General features: G+C 38.6%; 1 protein-coding gene across 3 annotated transcripts in view; it reads left to right on the forward strand.

Moving 5' to 3' along the window:
• LOC108312948 (sulfotransferase 1C1) overlaps window positions 1-25,746 on the forward strand; it is a 131,924-nt gene that overhangs the window by 92,391 nt on the left and 13,787 nt on the right. The window contains exons 1-3 of one of the 3 annotated variants that reach the window (XM_017541115.2): window positions 11,836-12,029; window positions 22,486-22,680; window positions 25,099-25,227. The exons of 1 other annotated variant lie outside the window; for it this stretch is intronic. In XM_017541115.2, coding sequence (XP_017396604.1) covers window positions 11,873-12,029; window positions 22,486-22,680; window positions 25,099-25,227 — 481 coding nt within the window. In that variant the 5' untranslated portion in view covers window positions 11,836-11,872. Of the gene's footprint in view, window positions 1-11,835; window positions 12,030-22,485; window positions 22,681-25,098; window positions 25,228-25,746 lie in introns of those variants that run through there. One more of the 3 variants, XM_017541116.2, reaches the window with a different exon arrangement.

A 25,746-nucleotide genomic window follows, 5' to 3' on the forward strand; every position in this document is an offset into this window, starting at 1 on the left:
AAAAATAAAAAATAAAAAAAATAAAAAATAAAAAAAGCAAAAAATAAAAAATAAAAAGTAAAAAAAATAAAAATAAAATAAAATACGGGAAAACTCATTGCAACAGCACATCAAAAAGCTTATCCATCATAATCAAGCAGGCTTCATTCCAGGGATGCAAGGCTGATTCAACATACACAAGTCTATAAACCTAATCCATCACATAAACAGAACCAAAGACAAAAAACACAAGATTATCTCAAGAGATGCAGAGAAGGCCTTCAACGAAATTCAACAGCCCTTTATGCTAAAAAGGCTCAATAAGCTAGGTGTCAAACGAACATACATCAAAACAATAAAAGCCATTTATGACAAATCTACAGCCAATATCATACTGAATGGGCAAAAACTGGAAGCATTCTTTTTGAAATCTGGCACTAGACAAGGATGCCCTATCTCACCACTCCTATTCCATATACTTTTGGAAGTTCTACCCAGAGCAATTAGGCAAGAAAAAAAAACAAAGGGTATTAAACTAGGAAATGAGGAAGTAAATTCATCTCTATTTGCAGATGACATGATTGTATATTTAGAAGAACTTATCATCTCAGCCCAAAATCTCCTTAAACTGATAAGAACTTCAGCAAACTCTCAAGATACAAAATCAATGTGCAGAAATCACAAGCATTCCTATACAAAAATAACAGACTAACAGAGAGTCAAAGCGTGAGCGAACTCCTATTCACAATTGCTACAAAAAGAATAAAATACTTAGGAACACAACTAACAAAGGATGAAAAGGACCTCTTCAAGGAGAACTACAAACCATGATTCAACGAAATAAGATAGGACACAAACAGATAAAGAAACATTTCATGCTCATGGTTAGGAAGAATCAATATTGTGAAAATGGCCATACTGCCCAAAGTAATTTATAGATTCAATGCTATCCCTATCAAGCTACCAATGAGCTTCTTCACAGAACTGGAAAAACCACCTTAAACTTCATATGGAATCAAAAAAGAGCCCACAAAGCCAAGACAATCGTAAGCAAAAAGAACAAAGCTGGAGGCAACACACTCCCTGATTTCAAACTATACTACAAGGCTACAGTAATCAAAACAGCATGGTACTGGTACCAAAACAGAGATATAGACCAATGGAACAAAACAAAGGCCCTGGGGCAATGCTACACATCTACAACCATCTGATCTTTGACAAAAACAAGCAATGGGGAAAGGATTCCCTCTTTAATAAATGGTGTTGGGAAAACTGGCGAGCAGTGTGCAGAAAGCTGAAACTGGACCGCTGCCCAACACCTTACACTAAAATTAACTGCAGACGAATTAAGGACTTAAACAGAAGAACTAACACCAGAAAAAACCCTAGAAGAAAATCTAGGCAAAACCATTCAAGACATAGGCATAGGCAAGGACTTCATGACTAAAACACCACAAGCATTGGCAACAAAAGCCAAAATAGACAAATGGGACCTAATTAAACTCTAGACCTTCTGTACAGCAAAAGAAACAATCATTAGAGTGAACCAGCAACCAACAGAATGGGAAAAAAATTTTGCAATCTACCCATCTGACAAAGGGCTAATATCCAGAATCTACAAAGAACTAAAACAGATTTACAAGAAAAAGCAAACAAACCCATCCAAAAGTGGGCAGAGGCTAAGAACAGACACTTTTCAAAAGAAGACATATATGAGGGCAACAAACATATGAAAAAATGCTCATCATCACTGGTCATTAGAAAAATGCAAATCAAAACCACCCTGACATACCATCTCATGCCAGTTAGAATGTCAATCATTTAAAAAAAAAATCAAGAGACAATAGATGCTGGAGAGGATGTGGACAAATAGGAACACTTTTACACTGTTGGTGGGAGTGTAAATTACTTCAATCATTGTGGAAGACAGTGTGGCAATTCTACAAAGACCTAGATATAGAAATTCCATTTGATCCAGCAATCCCATTGCTAGGTATATACCCAAAGGATTATAAATAGGTCTATTATAAAGACACATGCACACGTATGTTCACTGTGGCACTGTTCACAATAGCAAAGACCTGGAACCAATTCAAATGCCCATCGATGACAGACTGGACAGGGAAAATGTGGCACATATACACCATGGAATACTACACAGCCATAAAAAATGATGAGTTCATGTCCTTTGTGGGGACATGGATAAATCTGGACACCAACATTCTCATCAAGCTGACACAAGAACAGAAAATCAAGCACTGCATGTTCTCACTTATAGGTGAGTGTTGAACAATGAGAACTCATGGAGACAGGGATGGAAGCATCACACATTGGGGTCTCTTGGGGGGGGCCTAAGGGAGGGACAGTGGGTGGTGGGGAGGTTGGGAAGGAATAACACGGGGAGAAATGCCAGATAAAGGTGATGGGGGATGGAGGCAGCAAACCAATTGCCATGTATGTACTTATGCAACAATCCTGCATGATCTGCACATGTACCCCTGAACCTAAAGTACAATAACATAAAATAATTTTTTTTAATGTGGCACATATATACCATGAAATACTATGCAGCCATAGAAAAGAATGAGATCGTGACCTTTGCAGGGACATGGATGAAGCTGGAAACCATCATTCACAGCAAACTAACATAGGAACAGAAAACCAAACACCACATGTTCTCACTCATAAGTGGGAGTTGAACAATGAGAGCACATGGATAGGGAGGGGAACATCACACACTGGGGCCTGTTGGATAATGGGGGAAAGGGGAGGGAGAACATTAAGACAAATACCTAATGCATGTGGGGCTTAAAACCTAGATGACGGGTTGATAGGTGCAGTAAAACACCATGGCACATGTATACCTATGTAACAAACCTGCACATTCTGCACATGTATCCCAGAACTTAAAGTAAAATAAAATTTTTTTAAAGAAATAAATCAATAAACAAATGATAATTCTGAAATAATATTTGCAGCTGGATAAGTTATCTACATACAAATAACTGCTATAAACAAACAAGAAAAGGTAAATATCCTAATAGAAAAATGAGCAAAAATATGAATAGGCAATACACACACACACACACACACACACACACACACCCCACAAGGCCAAATATAAAAACCTCATGAAGATTCTCAGTCTCACCCCCAGTTGTCAGAGAACTGCAAATGAAGGTAGAAATGGACAGAAATTTCTTACCAATAAAAGTGGCAAAAGTTTTGAAAATGCACAGAATGACAACACACACTATTGGCTAGGATTGGATAAAGTTTGGAAGAAGTATATTGTTCTATATTTCCAGAGAAATCTAATTTCTTTTTTTTTTTTTTTTTTTGCAGAGATTACATTTTTTTTTTTTTTTATTTTTTTTTCTTCTGGGCATTTATACTTATCTTTTTTAACTCTTATTTTAGGTTCAAGTGTACATGCACAGGTTAGTTATATAAGTAAAATCATGTCACAGAGGTTTGTTGTCCAGATTATTTCATCACCCAAATACTAAGCCTAGTACCCAAGAGCTATTTTCTCTGATCCTCTCCCTCCTCCTATCCTCCACACTCAAGTAGGCCCCATTGTGTATTGTTCCCCTATTTGTGTCCATCAGTTCTCACCATTTAGCTACCACTTATAAATGATAATATGTGGTATTTGGTTTTCTGTACTTGCATTTGTTTGCTGAGAATAATGGCCTCCAGCTCCAACCACATTCCTGCAAAAGACATGATTTCCTTCTTTTCTATGGCTGCATAGTATTCCATGGTGTATATATACCACATTTTCTTTATCTAATCTGTCACTGATGGGCATTTAGGTTGATTCTATGTCTTTGCTATTGTGAACAGTGATGCACTGAATATACATGTGCGTGTATCTTTGTAACAGAATGATTTATATTCCTTTGGGTATATAACCAGTGATGGGATTACTAGGCCAAATAGTGTTTCTGTTTTCAGCTCTTTGAGCAATTACTACATTGCTTCCTACAATGATTGAACTAATTTACACTCCCACCAAGAATGTATTAAGTGTTCCCTTTTCTCCACAACCTCATTAGCATATATTATTGTTTGATTCTTTAAAATTGGCCATTCTGACTGGTGTGAGATGGTATCTCATTGTGATTTTGATTTGTATTTTTTTAGAGATCAATGATATTCAGCTTTTTTTACTATGCTTATTAGCCACATGTATGTCTTGAAAAGTATCAGGATTGTGTCTTTGCCCACTTTTTAATGGAGTTGTTTGGTTTTTTTTTTTTTCTTGTTAACTTGTTTAAGTTCCTTAAAGAAGTTATATATTAGAACTTTGTCAGACGCATAGTTTGCAAATATTTTCTCCCATTCTGTACATTATCTGTTTATTCTGTTGATAGTTTATTTTGCTGTGGAGAAGCTCTTAAGTTTAACTGGACCTCAATTGTCAATTTTTGCTTTTGTTGTGATTGCTTTCGGCATCTTCATCATGAAATCTTTGCCCGTTCCTATGTCCAAAATGGTATTGCCTAGGTTATCTTTCAGGGTTTTTATAGTTTGGGATTTTAAATTTAAGTCTTTAATCCATCTTGAGTTAATCTTTGTATATGGTGTAAGGAAGGGGTTCAGTTTCAATCTTCTACTTATGGTTAGCCAGTTATTCCAGAATCATATATTGAATAATGAGTCTTTTCTCCATTGCTTGTTTTTGTCATATTTGTCAAAAATCAGATGGTCATAGATGTGTGGCCTTATTTCTGGTCTCTCTATTCTGTTCCATTGGTCTATGTGTCTGTTTTTGTACCAATACCATGCTGCTTTGATTACTGTAGCCCTGTAGTATAGTTTGAAGTTGGGTAACCTGATGCCTTCAGCAATGTACTTTTTACTTAGAATTGTCTTGGCTACTCAGGTTCTTTTTTGGTTCCATATAAAATTTTTAAGTGTTTTCTAGTTCTGTAAAGAATGTTATTGGTAGCATCATAAGAATAGCATTGAATCTGTAAATCACTTTAGGCAGTAGAACCATTTGAATGATATTGATTCTTCCTATTTATGAGCATGGAATGTGTTTCTATTGGTTTCTGTCATCTCTGATTTCTTTGAGCACTGGTTTGTAATTCTCATTTTAGAGATCTTTTATCTCCCTTTTCAGTTTTATTCCTAGGTATTTTATTCTTTTTGTGGCAATTGTGAATGGGATTGCATTCCCAATTTGGCTCTCTGCTTGGCTGTTGTTGGTGTATAGGAATGCTAGAATTTTTGTATACTGATTTTGTATCCTGAAACTTTGCTAAAGTCGTTTATTAGCTGAAGGAGCATTGGAGCCAAGACAATGGAATATTCTACATACAGAATTATGTCATCTGCAAACAGGGATAGTTCGACTTCCTCTCTTCCTATTTGAATGCCCTTTATTTCTTTCTGTTGCCAGATTCTCCAGCCAGGACTTCCGATACTATGTTGAATAAATGTGGTGAGAGAGGGCATTCTTGTTTTGTTGATTTTCAAGGAAAATGCTTCCAGTTTTTGTCCATTTGGTATGATGTTGCCTGTGAGTTTGGCATAGATGGCTCTTATTAATTTGAGGTAGGTTCCTTCAGTATCTAGTTTATTGGCAGTTTTTATCATGAAGAAATATTGAATTTCATGGAATGCCTTTTCTGCATCTATTCAGATAATCATGTGGTTTTTGTCTTAGTTCTGTTTATATGATAAATCACATTTATTGATATGCATATGTTGAACCAAACTTACATTCTGGAGATGAAGACTTAATCCTGGTGGATTCGCTTTTTGATGTACTGCTGGATTTTGTTTGCAAATATTTTGTGAAGGATTTTTGCATCAGTGTTCATCCAGGATATTGGCCTAAAGTTTTATGTTGTGTATGTGTGCATGTCTCTGCCAGGTTTTGGTATCAGGGTGATGCTTGCCTCACAGAATGGGTTGGGGCGGAGTCCATTCTCAATTTTTGGGAATAGTTTCAGTAGGAACGGTATTAAGTCTTATTTATCCATCTGGTAGAATTCAGCTGTAAATCCATCTTGTCCTGGGATTTTTTTGGTTGTAGGCTATTTATTACTAATTCAATGTTGGAGCTCATTATTGGCTTGTTCAGGGAATTAGTTTCTTTCTTGTTCAGTCTTGGGAGGGTGTAATGTCCAGGAATTTATCCATCTCTTCTAGGTTTTCTAGTTTGTGTCAATAGAAGTGTTCATATTGTATTTCTGTGGGGCCAGGGGTACCAACCCCTTTGTCATTTATAATTGTGTTTATTTGGATCCTCTCTCTTTTCTTCTTTATTGGTCTAACTAGCAGCCTATTTATCCTATTAAATTTTTTCAAATAAAACAGTTCCTGGGTTTGTTGATCTTTTGAATGGTTTTTCATATCTCAAGAGAAATCTAATTTCTTATGAACCTTTTGGAAAATAGTATCTGTTAAAAATAAAACATAATCAGTCTGAGCCATAAACCCTCCTACTACTATGGGAACTTTTCAGAAAAAAACACAGTATATACTGATAAACACATAGGATGCGTGTTGCAATAGTGGTTTATAGAATAGTGGCTATAATCTGTAAACCACATGAGTGCCTATGAAAAAGGAAGGAGGAAATAAACTGACAGACATCCTGTTTGGTTTTTCATATTCGTTTTCATTGCTCACAAGAGGTATTCCAGATGAGAAATAATTTCTTATTAATTAACTTACTATTATATATGAATGTCACCCTCCCTCAAACCCACTAACCCCTAACCCTCAAGCTCAGACCTGTACCTGCACTGACACTATGAAAGTCAGATGGGAGACCTTCCTACACAACAGCCATACATCCCATAGGCCAGGGATGACAAAATAAATGCCCTTGTTCTAAATGGGAAAGAAGGAGCTGTCTGCCTCCTCTCCTGAAAGGGTCTCCTCCTTAATACAACCCCTTGCTATATAAGTCAAATCTCTCTAGGAGCAGAGAGCACCTTTGACCTAATTTCACCAAGGTCTGGGGCTCATTGCTCTTTGAAATGCAAACATCTAGGAAGATAGCTACATTAGACTCCCAGACATCCTGGGGCGTAACCTAGAGAGCTATTGTAGAACATTTTGGTCCTCTGGAAAGAGCTAAGGAGAAGTTTTATTATATTTTTGAATCAGAGCAATGAACTAAACAAATTGCTGTAGATCCAATCTCATTAATGCAGACAGTCTCCAGAAGCTGGAGCTTCTTACACAAGCACTGATCCATCTGGGAAAGTTTTATTGCCCCATCTGTGCACCTTATAGAATATTATTCAGCCAATAGAATATTATAGAATAAAATTTTATTCAATCAACAGAATATTATTCCAATAGAATATTATTCAGCTAATTCAAACCTAGTCAAATGAGTTGGAAGGGTTAGGGTTAGAGTGAGGGTTTTAAAAAATTAATGAGTATGAACTATTAGTTAGCTTGGCAGAATTTACACAGAACTAAAATGCAGACTAGTGGATAAAATATGACCGTTATGCAAAATAAACAATAAACATGTACATATACACATTACTCACCTGTCAATCACCTTTGGAAACACCTTCACAGAAGCCTTCAGAAACAATGCTTCACCAGCCATCTAGGCATTCCTCAATCCAGCCAGATTGACACCTAAAACTAACCATCACAATATGTAAATATAAATATTTATGGATATATTTATAAGGATAGATGTAAAATAATTATATTTGATTATATCTATAGATGTGGAGATACACAAGTGAAGGCCACCAACATATTATTGTTGGTTTTCTTTGCATGGTGAGATTTCAAGTGATTTCCACTTCTGCCTTTATATCTTGATATATTCCTAATTTTTGAGACAACCTATAGTAATTACACTATTTACACTAGTAAAAATCTAGCATTTACACTGTTCATAGTGTTTACTTTTATCTTCAAAAAATTCCTTTTCTTTGACTGCTTTGAGGTCGTGTACAGTCTGTGCAGTTTACCAAAGGTCCTACCATGCCTCCTCCCTTTCATAATAATTCTATCAGTTTGTGTTTAAAGTATTTTAGTTTACTCCCTGCCGTATACCCTTGTTTATTTTTAACTATGAGATTTCCCAAATTCAGAGAAATATGTAATAAATTCTACCACGAAACAGAAGATTTGTTAAACTACCAATTTTTACTTTGTATGATTTAATGCAATGCACTTTAGTATGTAAGTGTTCATGTTTGTTACATCTTCTTGTATTAAAACTCTAGACATTAAAAATGATTTAAATAATTTTTAATAATATCATGGATTGGTGTAGAAAATAATATTGAATTTGTCATTCAATTCTCCTTAAATTAACCAAAAGTATAATGCAGTCTCAATTTCACAACTCAAATATGATTATTTCCTTTTTGTTGTTACTTTTCCTTTTCTGTTCTTCTTTTTTCTTTGGAGGAGGATTTCTTTTCTTATTTTTTAGAATATAACAAAGCAATGCTTCATTAATAAACATATGAGAATAGGTGGGTAAGAAAGAAGAGTCCCACTGACTCTTTGTCACACATTGCCTAGGACTGCCTTCTCCAAACTAGTATAAACAACACTGTGGACGTGCAGATAAGCCTGGTCAAAGATCTCAGGAAACTAAGTCTTTACAAAAGAGTCTATTCGGGAAATCAATGGTGGGACAGTACATTTCCTAGGGGTGGGACTCCATCTCTCAGGAAAGTGTACTTTTTTCACCTGGGTTGCTATTTTTAATTTTTTTTGCTGTTTGTTTTTTTCCAAATACAGATTTACCTAACGTTATAGCCCTGTCACATTCTGAGAGGCGAATTTTACTCCACGGCATTTTTCCTCTTCACTCTGTGAGGAAGAAGGAAGTCAGTGGGAGGCCCCGCCAAACCCACCTTCCACAGCCCACACATTTGTTCACAGGCAGCAAACATGCTCTACCTCCTCAGGAGAAGGTAAACAATTCTTTAATCCCTTTGTGGTCGCACACGATTGAACTTATTTCCACTAATGATGAAATCCTGTAAGTCCTCCAGGTAACTGAGCACGGAGAGTCTGGTTTCCCATGAAAATATTTCTATTATGGAGAGTGATAAATGATCCCTGCAGGTGTCCAAGTGGTAAGTCAATACACACCAGCAGGTGTTCCCTCTGTAATTCGGCCAGCAGGTAAGGCAGCTGAGACCCTTAACTAGTTTTTTCTCTGTGGACAACTTGGGTCTATAATATTTCCCAGAGCACATATTGCCATCACCACTACCAAAACATTTAATCCATTACATGTCCAAGGCCAAATAAATGCCAGTGAGCAATTATCTGTCTGCAGAAGAGTCCCTGAGCTGGTCTTATCATTGGAATTCCTGTCCTCTACAAATGATTCTACAACAGCAACCAGTGTATGCTCTGTCCAGTGGAAATCAGAGTCTTGATTTTAAGAAAGAGATCTAAACCCTCCAAAGGACCCCTTTTGAGTTAGAATAAAACCCAAACTCTCGCAGTCCCAAAGACTCTTTTATCTCTACCTACCTTTCTGATCTCACTTGTGCCAGTTGCCCCTGACGACCATACGGGCTCAAGTCTCTTGTTGGCTCCAGGAGCAGGACAAGCCCCAGGTCTTATAACTGGGAATCCCTCTGCCTGGCATTCCCTTGCCAAGGGTCTTCCCTAGCCTGGCTCCTTCAGGTCTAAATTCACCTACCTCAGGTCATGTTCATGACTTCTTGGACATCACCCAATTTCTTTTCATTACTAACTCTCACTTTTATCATAGCACAACATTCTGCTGAAATCTTGTTTATTGTTTTATTATCTGTCTTCTCATACCTGATTGGAAACAACCTCTCCCAACAGTTAAATAATGCCTAGCATGTAGAAGGTGTCAAGTAATTATTTGTTGAACGGATGGGTAGTGGATGGGTGGGTGGGTGGATGGATGGATGGATGCATAGATAGACAAATGAGAACCACCTACCTACCTATAAAGTTCAGACCAAAAGAAGAAACTCTATAGTTATCTTATTTGGAATTATCCAAGTAAATGCCTATAGTCTGTATTTCACTCCACAGTACCCATAGACTCACTTATGATTTTCAGATGTTCCTGTGGTTTTTCTAACAATCAATGGACACAGATTGCCATTCACATCCTTTGGTCATTTCCCCTTTAAGATTCCATCCCTACCATTGGCTTGGTCCAGTTACAGGTACTAAGGCATTTGTACCTGAGCAGCAGAATCAATACGATTTTTTAAACACACATCTTCAGATAATAATCATTGAAGTTCTGAATGTGGGCCTCAAAAATTGATGAATACTCATAGTGACACTGAAAATCTAGAATATAAAATTTCTAGAAGTCACCAAAAAAAGAAAATATACTATTTCTCACACTTCACCATTTTCTCCTAGAACAAATAGAAACTTGGAGCAAATTGATATCAAATGCTTAGCGTTTAAAAATTTAAAGCTTTATAGCTTAGAGCAAACATCTTTAGGAGATACTTGATTTAATGGTATTTTTAAATGTGTTAATATACATATATATGACTTGGTGAGCTTCTAATATTATAGATTAACTTAAAGTTTTGAAGTTCGGTTTATTTCAATAATCATATATTTGTTAATTTAATTTCTTTCAAAGTCATTGCTTAAAAATCTGGAGAGTCCACTATGCCAAATATTCTATATATTTAAAATAAACCACCTGGCATTGAACTGCACTAACTTCCTTTACATTAAGACCTCTCCACCATAGGAAAAACCATGTTGACCTCAACTGCCTGGATTCCAAAATTAGTTGTGTTACTCTGGGTGTGCTACTGAAGCTCTCTAGGCCTTACATTTCTAACCCATAAAATAGAAGCAAAAAAAGTGATATACCTATTTGGCAGAACTGCAGGAAGGATTTTTATATCATAAAAGACAAGCAAAGCACTTAAAACTTGGGCTTAATATATATTAGCCTTTAATGAGGGTTTGCTGTTTATTGTTTGGCTTATTTCACTTGGGGGTCCACAGGTTCTTTGCGTGATAACTACCTACCATAAGTGAATTAAAATTAGTATTAATTATTACCATCAATTAATGCTAAGCCATTAATAAATATTCATGAGGCTTCATATTAAGACTCATCACTATAATAAAATATACTTAAAATATACTTATATGCTGTTTAAAATGCAAGTAAAACAAAAACATACACAAAATAGCATTAGGATAAAAGTAGCTATAACTTTATGGAATAAATAAAAACATAGTAATTTTAGCAAATGTGCAAGATAACCGCGCAGTCAGTGTGTCCACAAGGACTTTTTATAAGAGAATTGTTTGAAGTATCAGGGTAACTAAACCAAACAAGTAAAACCAAATAAAAATGCTTAGTTTTCAATTATTGATAAATGAAAAAATGGAATACTAAACAAACAAACAAAAAGAACTATGACATTTTAAACCTTTGACTTTAATTCCACCAGAACACTATAAACCAGGGATAACTAACAGGTCTTATCTTTTAGCCAATTCTTCTCAATTGAAATGACTCTCTGGAAAACTATGTTAAGGAGAATTCTGAGGACACATATGGTTTCATTGGCAAAGAGTTGCCTGTTCATTTATTGATGTACACTACAGGTACAAGAGGGAATGTGTTGCTGCATATGCCTCCTAATACTGCCCCTTACAATTCCAAACTTGTAATTTCAAAGTGCTTTGTCACTGCCAAGAAATAAATGATCATGGGACAGAACAGTTTGGAAGCAAGGGTCAGGCTATGCTGCTGAGATGATTGGCTGGAGTTCATCACCAGGGCTTTCATTAGTTACTGCCTTGATCTCCTCCTTCAGCTGTTAAGCACTTAGATGCAACTCGATCCCTAATCTGCCTTAAGCAGGTCCTATATCAAGGGAAGGAGGGGGAAGGATTCATGCAAGAACCTCTCCACAGGCCTTCCTCTGTATGTCAGGGCTTCAGAACTCATGAAAAATTCTGGAGGAAGAGACTAAAGGAAGCAAAGACATCAAGAGTCCACAAACAGAAAGTAAAGATCAAGGTCTTGAAAAACCACTTTCTCTTGGAATCTTGTGAGTACTGGCTAAAAATCCTCCCACTGAATTGCCCAGGTTAGATTCCTTCAAGGCGAACAAATAGCAAGGTCAGGGAAGAAAGGGAAAGAATTGGTCACTTTCTCCAGCACAGAAGAGAAAAAAATATATTTTTCAAAGATAGGAAGGAGGAAAAAAATGTATTTGCCTGCCCTTAGTCCCAAATTTCCCAAGGCTTCTGTCCTTTTGTTCTGTGGTGGCCTTATTAGATTACAGCGAAACTTTCCTAAAGAATTAACTTAATTCACCCTGAGAAAGCAACTACCAGGTCCTTCCCCTCCCTGCGGGTGGGAGACACCTTGACCCACCTCCAAGGCATATACTTCCAATTTCAATTTGTCTGTATAAAACAGGGCCAGGATCTTCTCAATGGAGCCCACACAGACTGGGTTCTGTGGCCAAGGGGGTAAACTACAGAGCCACCTTTCACTGTCTGTTCACAGGAAATTAGTCTGAAAAGAATGGAGGAGCAAACTGGCAGCAGATTCAAGGGTCCAAGAAAGCAGGCTACAGCTCCAGGGGAAGAGTGGGGACCAAGGGCTGAGCAGAGGCTTCTGTGCCTTTCCTCTGGCTCCAGAAATAATTTTCTCCTCTTACCATCCTCACAAAAAGCTCAGGGTATACAACTACAGACACTTGGATAACACAGTCTATGTTCACAGACAGGCCTCAAAAAGCCCTATACCCAGACGGCAGGGGGGCAACACACAAGAGGTGGGTTCCAGGTACCGTGGAGCTGCAGCCCAGGTAGTCATGACATTCCAAAGCCACAGGAGAGGCAGAAGGGGGATCTTCAGCAAGTACCTGGACCTCAGATTAACCAGGCCCAGAGGTTCCCTGAGAGCTTTGCCCTTCACCCCAGTAACAGGTGGATGTTATACTGAAGGCTCCCCATGTGCTAGAGGCCCTTAGGCAAGAACTTGAGTGGTGGAGACAGCACCTGTGAGCCTGTTACCAGCAAGATAGTGGACTGTTCTATAACCTCTCTGCACCACCGAGGCTCCACCTGAATAAAAACCTCAGAGCTTAGCCCACTTCTCAGGTGGGCACTGGTAATGAGCATGGAGGGGCCAGGCCCCCACTGACCTCCTTGAGACCACTCTACAAGGGCCTCTGCAGCAGTATTGGCTTCTGAACCATTCACCTTGCCTTGGAGACCAGCAAAAGTGCATGAGGACACAGAAAACGTGTAGCTTGTGATAGAAGATACATCCCTAGCCTGACAGGGTACAATCCCATCCACCAGGGCAGGTGACTGGACTGGCCATCTGCAGGGAACACTCACAGGCTGGTTTTCTGGGCAAGTCCGGTCTCATACTTCTCCCACAGGCTTAGCTGTGTTAAAGGCTGGATGCAGAGGGCCTGGGTCTCCCTTGGGAGCCCAGCATGAAACCCTCTGCTTCCCCAAGCATGGAAGAGCTGGCCATGAGCCAATTCATTTTGCACAGGCTGGGGCTGAGTCTTCAAGTAACAGTAATGAGTGTGGGCAATTGGTTAGCGCTAGGCAGGATGCAAGCTCTAACTAAAGAAGAAAAATATGTCTTCCTATCTCACGGGTGGGTAAGCAAATTCAAAGTCACTCAACAACAACAGAAACACAGCACCCACTCTGTATTGCTTATCACCAGGCATGGAGGCACCAAGGTGACTAGATGTGGTTCCTGCAATCAGAAAGCTGAAACTCATTTATTTATAGATTTCCAGAGAAAAGGCTGCTTAAGTGTCACTGTTTTCCTATGTCACTGAAATTGTTTTCACTAAACTTAATCTGTTTAGCTTAGCTTTTTAATGAAGAAAATATTTGCTTTTTAGGTAAATGTTTTCATTTCCAGTCTAGGTGTAAGAACTTAAAAAAGTTGAAAACAAGTATCCAGAGAGATTCTTTCTGCCAATTTACAGAATAAGTAGCTTTTTTGCTTAAGCCAAAAATAATAGATGAAAAAAACTGCCCGTTCTGTATATACACATATGTTGTGCACACACATAAGCATACTCTATTCCACTGAGCTATTTGAATGTAAGTTAAGGTCACTGTGACACTTCACCACTACATATTTCAGCCACTACCACCTAAGAATGAGGACATCCTCTTGGTATCAGACCAGTTAAACTTTAAACAAAAAAGCAATATTAGAAATAAACATAGCATTTCATAAAAAAAAAAAAAGGAAGTTAATAAATCTGTTTCCCATTGTCAATTGTACATGGGGCTCTCATGGAGATCTGATGACAGGTTGGCTAAACCATAATACATTTAATAAATTATAGGAGGAGTTACAAATATTTATGAAGGTGTATTGGAAAACATGTAGGTAACATATGACTTATGTTTACTTTAGGGTGCAGACTTAATATTTAAATGTGTTATAATTAGGCCATATATGTGAAATGTTTTTTAGGATTCAAAGTCATGCAAATGTGTAATATTTATGAACCAACCAGAACTAGTCTATGGCCAGTGGTCTTTTCGTTAGGAGAAAGTTACTGAAATCAATCTATTGTCTATAATTAAAGCTGCAGTCATGGCTGCTATAACAGGGACTGCATTCGATTAGTCAGTATCTGGTAAAAAGTTAGTTAAATTGCCCGAATAATGTTTATTTTGAGGCCAATGTTTAGCTGGTAGAGAAAAAGGAAAACCTATGGCAGGTAGAACACAGTTTACTTTGCAAGTGTAGGTTGTGTGACTTAACTCTTGCCTGGCGTGGCCTTAGGTCTTGTTTATAATTTGGAATTTTATTGTTACAAAGAGTCGGTTTTGTCAGTCTTATGATTTTTATTTTAATATTAATATTGGTAAGGTGTTGTGTCTAAACCATAAAAGGGAGGGGGCATAGCAAGGTGTGTCTGACTTCCCATCCCATCATGGCTGGCGAACTAGGCTTTTAAGGTTTTTTTCCCCTGGAGTTCTGTTGACCAAAGAGGAGCCTGTCTAGTCTGTGGAGGGCTTAGGATTTTTTTTATTAGTTTTTATTTTCTCTTCTTTTGATCAAGATATACCAGAGGCAATATCTGTGGCCAAATTTTTGTTTTGTCCCATGTTGATGTCAGAGCGGTGTGACATTAATTATGTCTCTCAGTCAAAAAGACTTATAGCCAATTAAGCATTTTAGGCCATTTTAGGAAGTGGAGGTAGGCAGGTAGAATTTTTTTGTTTTTTGGGTTTTTTTTTTTTTTTATTTGGGCTCTGGGGTACATGTGCACAATCTGCATCCTGCAGGATTGTTGCATAGGTACATACATGCCGTAGTTGTTTGCTGTCTCCATCCCCCCTCCGACCCCATTGCCTATGTCAGGCATTTATTTCTCCCAATGTTATCCTTCCCCATCCTCCCCAACCCCGCCCCCCACTGTCCCTCCCCTCCCCTCCACCTCCCAACCTAGCCCTGTGTGTATTGTTCCCTTTCCTGTGCCCAAGTGTTCTCACTGCTCATCACCCACCTATGAGTGAAAACATGCAGTGTTTCGTTTCCTGCTCTTGTGTCAGTTTGCTGAAAATGATGGTTTCTAGGTTCCAAGTCTCTACAAAGGACATGAACTCATCCATTTTTATGGCTGCATAGTATTCCATGGTATATATGTGCCACATTTTTTTTGTCCAGTCTATCATCGACGGGCATTTGGGTTGGTTCCAGGTCTTTGCTATTGTAAACAGCGCCACAAAGAACATACGTATGCATGTGTCTTTATGATAGAACAATTTATAATCCTTTGGGTATATACCCAGTAATGGGATTGCTAGGTCAAATGGAATTTCTATTTCTAGATCCTTGAGGAATTGCCACACTGTCTTCCATAATGGTTGAATTAATTTACACCCCCACCAACAGTGTAAAAGTGTTCCTATTTCTCCACATTCTCTCCAGCATCTGTTGTCTCCAGATTTTTTAATGAACGACATTCTAACTGGCATGAGATGGTATCTCAATGTGGTTTTGATTTGCATTTCTCTAATGACCAGTGATAGTGAGCATTTTTTCATATGTTTGTTGGCCTCATATTTGTCTTCTTTTGAAAAGTGTCTGTTCATATCCTTTGCCCACTTTTGAATGGCTTTGTTTTTTTCTTGTAAACCTGCTTTAGTTCTTTGTAGATTCTGGATATTAGCCCTTTGTAAGATGGGTAGATTGCAAAAACTTTTTCCCATTCTGTTGGTTGCTGGTTTACTGTAATGGTTGTTTCTGTTGCTGTGCCGAAGCTCTTATGTTTAATTTGTCTATTTTGGCTTTTGTTGCCATGGTTTTTGGTGTTTTAGTCATGAAGTCGTTGACTGTGCCTATGTCCTGAATGGTTTTGCCTAGGTTGTCTTCTTGGGTTTTTATGGTGTTAGTTCTTATGTTTAAATCTTTAATCCATCTGGAGTTAATTTTTGTATAAGGTATAAGGAAGGGATCCAATTTCAGCTTCCTGCATATGGCTAGCCAGTTTACCCAACACCATTTATTAAACAGGGAATCCTTTCCTCATTGCTTATTTTTGTCAGGTTTTTCAAAGATCAGATGGTCGTAGATGTGTGGCTTTGTTTCCAAGGCCTCTGTTCTGTTCCATTGGTCTATATCTCTGTTTTGGTACCAGTACCATGCTGTTTTGATTACTGTAGACTTGCAGTATAGTTTAAAGTCAGGTAGCATGTGCCTCCAGCTTTGTTCTTTTTGCTTAGGATTGTATTGGCTGTGTGGGCTCTCTTTTGGTTTCATATGAAGTTTAAAGGGGTTTTTTTCAGTTCTGTGAAGAAGGTCCGTGGTAGCTTGATGGGGATAGCATTGAATCCATAAATTACTTTGGGCAGTATGACCATTTTCACAATATTGATTCTTCCTAACCATGAGCATGGAATGTTTCTCTATCTGTTTGTGTCTTCTCTTATTTTCTTGATCAGTGGTTTGTAGTTCTCCTTGAAGAGATCTTTTACCTCCTTTGTTAGTTGTATTCCTAGGTATTTTATCCTCTTGTAGCAATTGTAAATGGGGGTTCGCTCATGATTTGACTCTCTGTCTGTTATTGGTGTATAGGAATACTTGTGATTTCTGCACATTGATTTTGTATCCTGAGACTTTGCTGAAGTTGCTTATCAGCTTAAGGAGGTTTTGGGCGGAGACAATGGGGTCTTCTAAATATACAATCATGTCATCTGCAAATAGGGACAATTTGACTTCTTCTTTTCCTAACTGAATGTGCTTTATGTCTTTTTCTTGCCTAATTTCTCTGGCTAGAACTTCCAATACTATATTGAATAGGAGTGGTGAGAGAGGGCATCCTTGTCTAGTGCCAGTTTTTAAAGGGAATGCTTCTAATTTTTGCCCATTCAGTATGATATTGGCTGTGGGTTTCTCATAAATAGCTTTTATTGTGTTGAGATACGTTCCATCGATACCTAGTTTATTGAGAGTTTTTAGCATAAAACACTGTTGAATTTTGTCGAAGGCCTTCTCTGTATCTATTGAGATAATCATGTGGTTTTTGTTTTTGGTTCTGTTTATATGATGAATTATGTTTATAGACTTGCATATGTTGAATCAGCCTTGCATCCCCAGGATGAAGACTGCTTGATCATGGTGGATAAGCTTTTTGATGTGCTGTTGGATTCTGTTTGCCAGTATTTTATTGAAGACTTTTGCATCAATGTTCATCATGGATATTGGCCTGTAGTTTTCTTATTTAGTTGTGTCTCTGCTAGATTATGGTATCAGGATCATGTTGGTCTCATAGAAAGAGTTAGGGAAGATTCCCTGTTTTTTGTATTCTTTGGAATAGTTTCAAAGAATGTTTATGTCTGGTAGAATTCAGCTGTGAACCCGTCTCGACCTGGACTTTTTTTGGTTGGTAGGCTATTAATTGCTGCCTCAACTTCAGGCCTTATTAATGGTCTATTCAGGGTTTGAACTTCTTCTTGGCTTAGTCTTGGGAGTGTGCAAGTGTCCAAGAATTTATCCATTTCTTCCAGATTTACTGGTTTATGTGCATAGAGCTGTTTGTAGTAATCTTTGATGGTAGTTTGTACTTCCGAGGAATCGATGGTGATCTCCTCTTTATTATTTTTTATTGCATCTATTCGATTATTCTCTCTCTTCTTTTTTATTAGTCTAGCTAGCAGTCTATTTTGTTGATCTTTTCCAAAAAACAGCTTTTGGATTTATTGATGTTTTTGAAGGGTTGGTTTTTTTTTCCTCTATCTCCTTCATTTCTGCTCTGATCTTAGTTATTTATTGTCTTCTGCTTGCTTTTGAGTTTTTTTATCTTGCTCCCCTAGCTCTTTCAATTTTGATGATAGGGTGTCGATTTTAGATTTTTCCTTGTTTCTCATGCGGGCATTTATTGCTATAAATTTCCATCTAGACACTGCTTTAAATGTGTCCCATAGGATCTGGTATGTTGTGTCTTCATTCTTGTTGGTTTCAAAGAACATTTTTATTTCTGCCTTCATTTCATTGTTTATTCATCACTCAGGGGCAAGTTGTTCAGTTTCCATGTGATTGTACAGTTTAGAGTGCTTTTCTTAATCCTGAGTTCTAATTTGATTGCACTGTGGTCTGAGAGACTGTTTGATTTCCATTCTTTTGCATTTGCTGAGGAGCGATTTACTTCCAATTATGTAGTCAATTTTGGAGTAACTGCAATGTGGTGCTGAGAAGAATGTGTATTCTGTGGATTTGGGGTGGAGTGTCCTGTAAATGTCTATTAGGTCCGCTTGATCCAAATATGCATTTAAGTCCTGGATATCCTTGTTGACTTTCTGTCTCGTTGATCTGTCCAATATTGTCAGTGGAATGTTAAAGTCTCCCACAATTATTGTGCGTGAGTCTAAGTCTCTTTGTAGGTCTTTAAGAACTTGCCTTATGTATCTGGGTGCTCCTGTATTGGGTGCATATATATTTAGGATAGTTAGCTCTTCTTGTTGCATTGATCCTTTTACCATATGTAATGCCCTTCTTTGTCTCTTTTGATCTTTGTTGGTTTAAAGTCCACTTTATCCGAGACTAGGATTGCTACCCCTGCATTTTTTTACTCTCCATTTGCTTGGTGAATATTCTTCCATCCCTTTATTTTGAGTCCATGTGAGTATTTGCATGTGAGATGGTTCTCCTGAATAGAGTACACCGATGGGTCTTGTACATCACTCTTAGAAATTGTCTGAGAAGTTACTTGATTATTTAGAAAAATTTAGACATATTAAGAAAAGCCAAAAGTATAGAATCAAGTTATACTGGAGGAAAATATTGGTTTTTTAGACCTTTCAGATAAAACATTTTAGCTTCAGACCACAAGTTAGAACTAGAGGGGGAAATTACAGGAGGAGGAGCTGATGTTGAAATACATATACATACGCACAAAGATTTAATAGCTTTTACCTTAGAACTCTTGCCATGAGACAGCATCACAAAAATCACTGACCTATAAAAGATAGCTAGATCCAAATTATTTTTGGTAAAATTGGGACCTGTCAATAGGCAATTCAGTAAAGATTGTGGACAAAAATTTTGGCTAAAGTGCTTTTTATGGCAGTTTGATTTTAAAAAATCTTTTTTATCCTTCTATTTTTGTTTTAAATGAGTGTTTATTGTCTATATTTAGTTTTAAATGAGTGTTTATTTTCTACAGAACTGGCTGAACTGTGTAAGAAAAACAAAACCTCAAATAACCTTGAATTGGTGGTACTATAAAGAGTGAGTTTTATCGCAATACCAGGAGTTTAATAGCAGTAGATTCAAAGGAGGCAGAAAAAAAAAAGAAAGAAAGAAAGAGTTTTAGAAGACTGTTTAACTCTCTAGTTGTAGGTAAACCATTTGAGCTCTGAAGTTTTCTTGCTGTAATTTGTCTATCAGTTCAAAATGTGTATAGAAATGGGCTATAACCTGTAATTAGCTGCGGTCTCAGACAGGCTGGCTTGGCTTTGAACTTTCTCGTGTTTTTAAACATGTAAGCAAGGGTGCATAAAGATAACTGACAGACAAATGCAAATGAACAAGTTCTCAAATTGGGTAAAAGTCCAGCAACTATTCCCTTATCCCACAGTGGATGCCAATCAAATACAAACACGAAGTGGCTTATTCAGAGGAAAAGCCCAAATGGAGGGAAAGAGAGTTCCTGGTTGTACAAACTGGAGCAGCTTACCCAGTCCTGCAGTCCACTGACTCCCCCAGACTCTGCTTCTCCTTGCACCAGTGAAGCATTGTAGGTAGCTGATGCCTCAAAGGGGAGAGAGAAGGGAGGATCCCCAAGACAAAAGTGTTCTTGACAGTTGCTGGGATATCCCTGGAATCCTAGCCACAATATCAGCTAACCACCAGCAGATGGCACTCATAGGCGGTTGTTGCCCTGCCTGGTAGTGAAATTCTGCCAGGTAGCAGCCCTGCTGTGCTGCTACAGACAATTGCTCCATCTGTCGAAAACCAGGCAGGATAGACCACCGGAGGCACACAGCCCCATGTTGGGCTCCATAGTTTTAACCAAACCCAGGTTCAGCTGCTCGCCACTCAAAACACAAACATGAGAGACAAGAGTTGGTGAAAGGAAAAGCAGCTTTTTTAAGAGAGCCAGCAAACCAAGAAGATGGCAGACTACTGTCCTAAAGTACCATCTCAAGTCAGAACAAACTTTAGGCTCTTTTTATGTTAAGGGCAAGGGGGAAGAAAAGAGGGTGCAATAAAGAGATGACTGATTACCACAATCTGAGTGACAGCAAGGGTGTGAGGTGGTTAGAACTTTTTGTCTTTGGTCAGGTCACAATGTTTTTATAAATTTTTCACAAAACATAGTTGTTAACATAGGTGGTTGTTTTTTATCCCAGAGTTAGTTTTTTATAACTACAGGATTGTTATTTTTATATATTATCTTAGTACTCCAAAATTACCTTAGCCTACATATAAAATGGATTAAAGGCCCCGTATACAAAAATAGTTATATTAATTCTTTCGCTATTTCACTATTACATGACCTCCCGCCTTCTGATTACATTGGGCTCACCCAGATAATTCAGGATAATCTCCCCATCTAAAGATTTTTTCACTCAATCACATGTGCAAAGTGCCTTTTGCCATGTAAGGTGACATTCACAGTTTCCAGGCATCAGGACATAAACACTTTTGGGAGACATTATGATGCCTATTGCATCATTCTTCCCAGTGTTGTATGATTGCAGAGAATTTAGTGAAAGGGATGCTTCCTTTCAGAAGCCAAGGTAAAGTGTGTCCCTCTGAACACATACATGGATGTCATGAAAGTCCCCAGTGACAGGATTCAACTTCAGCTCCACATTCCCTCAACATGGCACTGGTGGCTAAATCTCCCAAGTTTGTGGTCCTCCCTGATGTCCATACCCATCAGAGGTGCACTTATTTCTTTACCTTCTTTCTTTACCCTGAAACACAGGTATTTGCAATGCTCAGGCTGCAGGGGTCTGCTGAGTAAGGGGTGCTAGAGGTCATATTTCTGGTGACAGGGGTTCTTCCTACTTCCATTCATAAAACACCACAAAGAAATATGGTTTGGTACAAATGTTATGAACAAGTAACAGGTGTACACTTTCCAATTTAGAGGATAAACTCTTTATACATTGTGTGCTACCTCCCTGGAACAGAGTACATCTATTTGACTTTTTTTTCTTTTTGACATAAATAAATGACTTAATCCTTTCTCTTCAAGAACAAAGTGTCTAAGTAGAAATAGAAGTTTTTCCAAATGTTAACCTTGCATGAAAAGACATGATCAAAGCTTAGTGAAGTTACATTTTAGAGTGTTTTAAAGAACAAGTTGAAGACTGATTACCCAAGAGCATGGGCATAAGGACAAAATACAGGATCACAAAAGGGCTAAGGTTGTTTAGGAGATTGAAGTAAGTCCAATGATGAGAAAACATAGGTCCTGGGGGCAAGGGAGTGATGGGAGATGAAAAGGAATTCCCATCCAGGACCAGATTCTCTCTTCTTTGAGGCTTTCTTTGGAATAGTTCATAGATCACATTTCTGCACGCTGGAAAAATCATGCCATCTTTTTAGTATCTCAAAATTAGTCCAAGTAACTTATTCCTTGCTCAAACTTGACAAAAGTCTGTGAACTGAGTGGCCTCTCTGTCCCTGAGCTCCACGCCAAGGCCTCTGCTAGTGTCTCAGGCCTCAAGCATCGCTGATGAGCCGACTCGAAGCACCTCTTGGCTAAAAAATCTCCGAGGTTTGTGGTCCTACCTGACGTCCATCCCCACCAGAGGTGCATTTATTTCTTTACCATCTTTCCTTGCCCTGAAACAAAGGTATTTGCAATGCTCAGGCTCCCACGGTTTTTACTTCTCTCACTTAAATTAAAACACAGTAATAAATTCCCACTATATGTCTCCTCTGAATCTCTCAGATAATAATCTTTTTTTTTAAAAAAAAAAAAAAAAAAAAAAGGGCTGACTGTTCTAAGTATTAGAAATGACACAGCACACTTTTGTCTTAAGCAGCTGTACAATCCTCCCGTAAGATGTCCTTGGAGAAGATGAAACAGCTTCATCTGGAGGAAGATTATCTACACCCAGAAACTAAAGAAGTGAATGGAATCCTCATGGCCAAAATGATTAGTGATAATTGGGACAAAATCTGGAATTTCCAAGCAAAACCTGATGATCTCCTCATTGCAACCTACGCAAAATCAGGTGGGTATGAGAAAACGGCAGGAAAGCCAGATTTAGGCAGAACACTGACACCTGGAATGGGTCTCCCACTTTAAAAATGCAGGTTTTCACCAGTGCTGGCCCTGAAAAAAAATGAAAAACCAGACTTGCTTATGATCTTTAATCCACTATGACCCAAGATCTTCCTCTTATTTGGTCCCTGTAAAAGAGATAGCCAGAATCCCAAATCCCCAAAGGACTGAAGGAATTGTGAAGAGCACAGAAGTTCTTACAGTAAACTTGCCAACCAGCCAGACTTTGCTCCCATCTGCTAAGGCCTCCTGGAATTAACCACAGTCCTTGCCCCTAAGAAGTTCCTCCCAGAGGAGGAGACAGATGGGGAACTGAATGCTTTCACCCCACTAGAAAAGTACTGATAGAGTTGGGCCCAAACCTATGTGAGTATGATGGGGAGGATGTGAGAAAGGGAAGCTGGCATTTACCAGACTCTTATGAAAGGAAGAGGAGTTTGTGGAAAAAGCAAGAGTCAGAAATAGCAAAGAGTGTTCTAGGCTTGTGCAGGGTGGAGGAACAGGGAACATCACCACCAGCAAGACTGTGATGATGACTAATAATCCCCATGTTATCTGAATATATAATTTCAGATAGTGTGACCAAGTAAAGCAAAGAACTTTAATCAGTTTGGTCAAGTCTCTCAGTGGTCACTTGACTCAATAGGAAGAACACTAGATATCCATAACCAGAAAGATTTCAGGAAAGGGCCCCTTCACCACAGTTCTTGGAAATGTGTTTCTGTCCTCTCTTTGGCTCCAAATTCCCCTCCTTAGCCTCACTCCCTTCTTACTAACTCAGCATTGGCTGGCCAGGGCTTTTTTAATAAACTTAGGTAGGGGCTTGCTATTAGTAGGTATCAGTTTCTCTAGAATCTCTTTTCTGTTTGATTTGCATTGGACACCTCCTCTTGTCCAGATGTGAAGGTAAACCTGTATTACCTCAGGGCAGAAATTTTATGTCGGCTTACATGGGAAATTATGCAGTTGACCCCAAGGCCCTCCATCTCAAGGCCTCAGTGCTTCCCCAGTCTTACTTCCCCATCTCCCCTACCACCTCTCAACTTCCTGAGAGCCCTCCTTCCTTCCCAGTGTGGAATATGCATGCCTTTGTCTTTGCTCCTGAGGCTCCCCGCCTAGGATGCCATGCCTCGTTAGTGAAGACTGACATTTTGTTCCCACTTCAGCCCTTCATTTCAGAGCTACCATCCCCCTCCTTCACTGAGCTCTACTGATGCCTTCTGCAGTGAGTCCACCCTCCTCTGAACTCCTAGAGCACTTTACATACCTTTACAGCCCTTCATGGAAGTTTCTCTTTCAGTTATCTGCATGTCTCATGTTTCAGTGAGTGTCAGGTTTGTCTGCAAGCCACAGAGACATCAAAAGTAGTAAGAACAAAATGGGTATTTAGTGGACAATCAGGTCTCTCTGCTGCAGTCCATCTTTTTGCCTACACACATGTCCATTCACGGTTCTCTTCTGTATCAGTTAAGATTCTATTTGACTACATGTGTTAGAAAACCCAAAATAACACAAAAGGAAAAGCAGTCAAGAGGCTGGCATCCTGGGGCTGAAACAGTGGCTGCCTTGGTCATCAGCCACCCTGGTTCTTGCTTTCTGCTCCACCATCCTCAGGTCTGGCTTGTGATTTTATGGTCTAGTATGACTGCTGGGCCTCCAACCACCACAGGCACATTCCAAATACTAGCAAGGAGATAGGAAGGAAGGAATAAAGGTCATGTTGTTTCCTTTCATGACAGGTACCAGAATTTACTGGCATGGCCACATTTATCTGTAAGAAATAGTAGAAAATATAACCTTTGAGCCAAATAGCTATATTCCAAGCTAAAAATTTAGAATCTATTAATTTGAAAAGAGAAGGAATGAATGCATAATAGCTATGGCAAGAAGCAGTCTCTGTCACATCTTATCTCCCCCCAAAATATTGTAAGATTGTAAGCTTGTTAGAGCAGTTACAATGGCTAATTCATCTTTATATCTCCCTAATTTTATTTGCTTCAATATTCATCCATGCAGCTACATTCATTAGGTACAAAGCCCTATGGTATGTACTAGGAACAAAGGGGAAAAAAAGAATGAGTCCCTACCTCCAAAGAGCGCTTAGTGTGGCGAGGAAGCCAATACGTAAGCAGACCATGATAATCAATGAGAGCAGATAGGGGCTGGCGCTCAGAGGAGAGGCCCCACCCACTCTAGATGGCATACAGAAGCCCAGCTCACCTTGGGGGTCATGCAGAAGACAGGGTAGGTGAGCTGATCCTGCTCAACACTCAGCAATTGGAAGATTAACTAAATACACGAGTAAGCATGAAAATAGAATTAAATTGTACCACAAGTGGGTGAAGATGAGAATAACTAATCCTTCTAGGCACAACCTGGACACAGGAGATTGTGGACATGATCCAAAATGATGGGGATGTGCAGAAGTGCCAGAGGGCCAACACCTTTGATCGCCATCCTTTCATTGAGTGGACACTGCCCCCACCTCTCAACTCAGGTAAGTTTGCCCGAGTGAGGCCTGCGGGGTTGAAACCACTATACTGGGTCAGTTTTCACCTGAGAGGAAAATCATTTCTGCAGTTAGCCCTTTAGAAACCATGTCCATAAGGAACCGGGAAGGAGTCTGAAGGAGTTTCAGGTCAAAACACCTGGGGAGAAAAGTACTGCCATAAATGATTACACTTTACACCAAATATACTAAGACATACAAGACATAGACTGTACCCTTGAATATTTTGTAATCATGTTGGGAATAAAGGACATGTTTTTACAAAGCCAATAGTAATAAACAGTAGTTTTCACAGTAGGAGACAAGCCTTTGGTGAGAAGGCATTGACGTTAAAATCACACAGTCCACTTTCAACTGCTGATGTAGATTTTTTATCTGGGTACCTTGAGCAAGTCATTAAGCATCGCAAAGCCTAATTTTTCTTCATTTGTAAAATAATAATACCTAATATTTATTGAAACCCTATTGTTGATTGGGCCAATTACTTCAGCAACATTTATTGAAAAA

This window comes from Cebus imitator, unplaced genomic scaffold (assembly GCF_001604975.1).
Source record: "Cebus imitator isolate Cc_AM_T3 unplaced genomic scaffold, Cebus_imitator-1.0 Scaffold131, whole genome shotgun sequence".
NCBI classification, from domain to species: Eukaryota; Metazoa; Chordata; class Mammalia; order Primates; family Cebidae; genus Cebus; species Cebus imitator.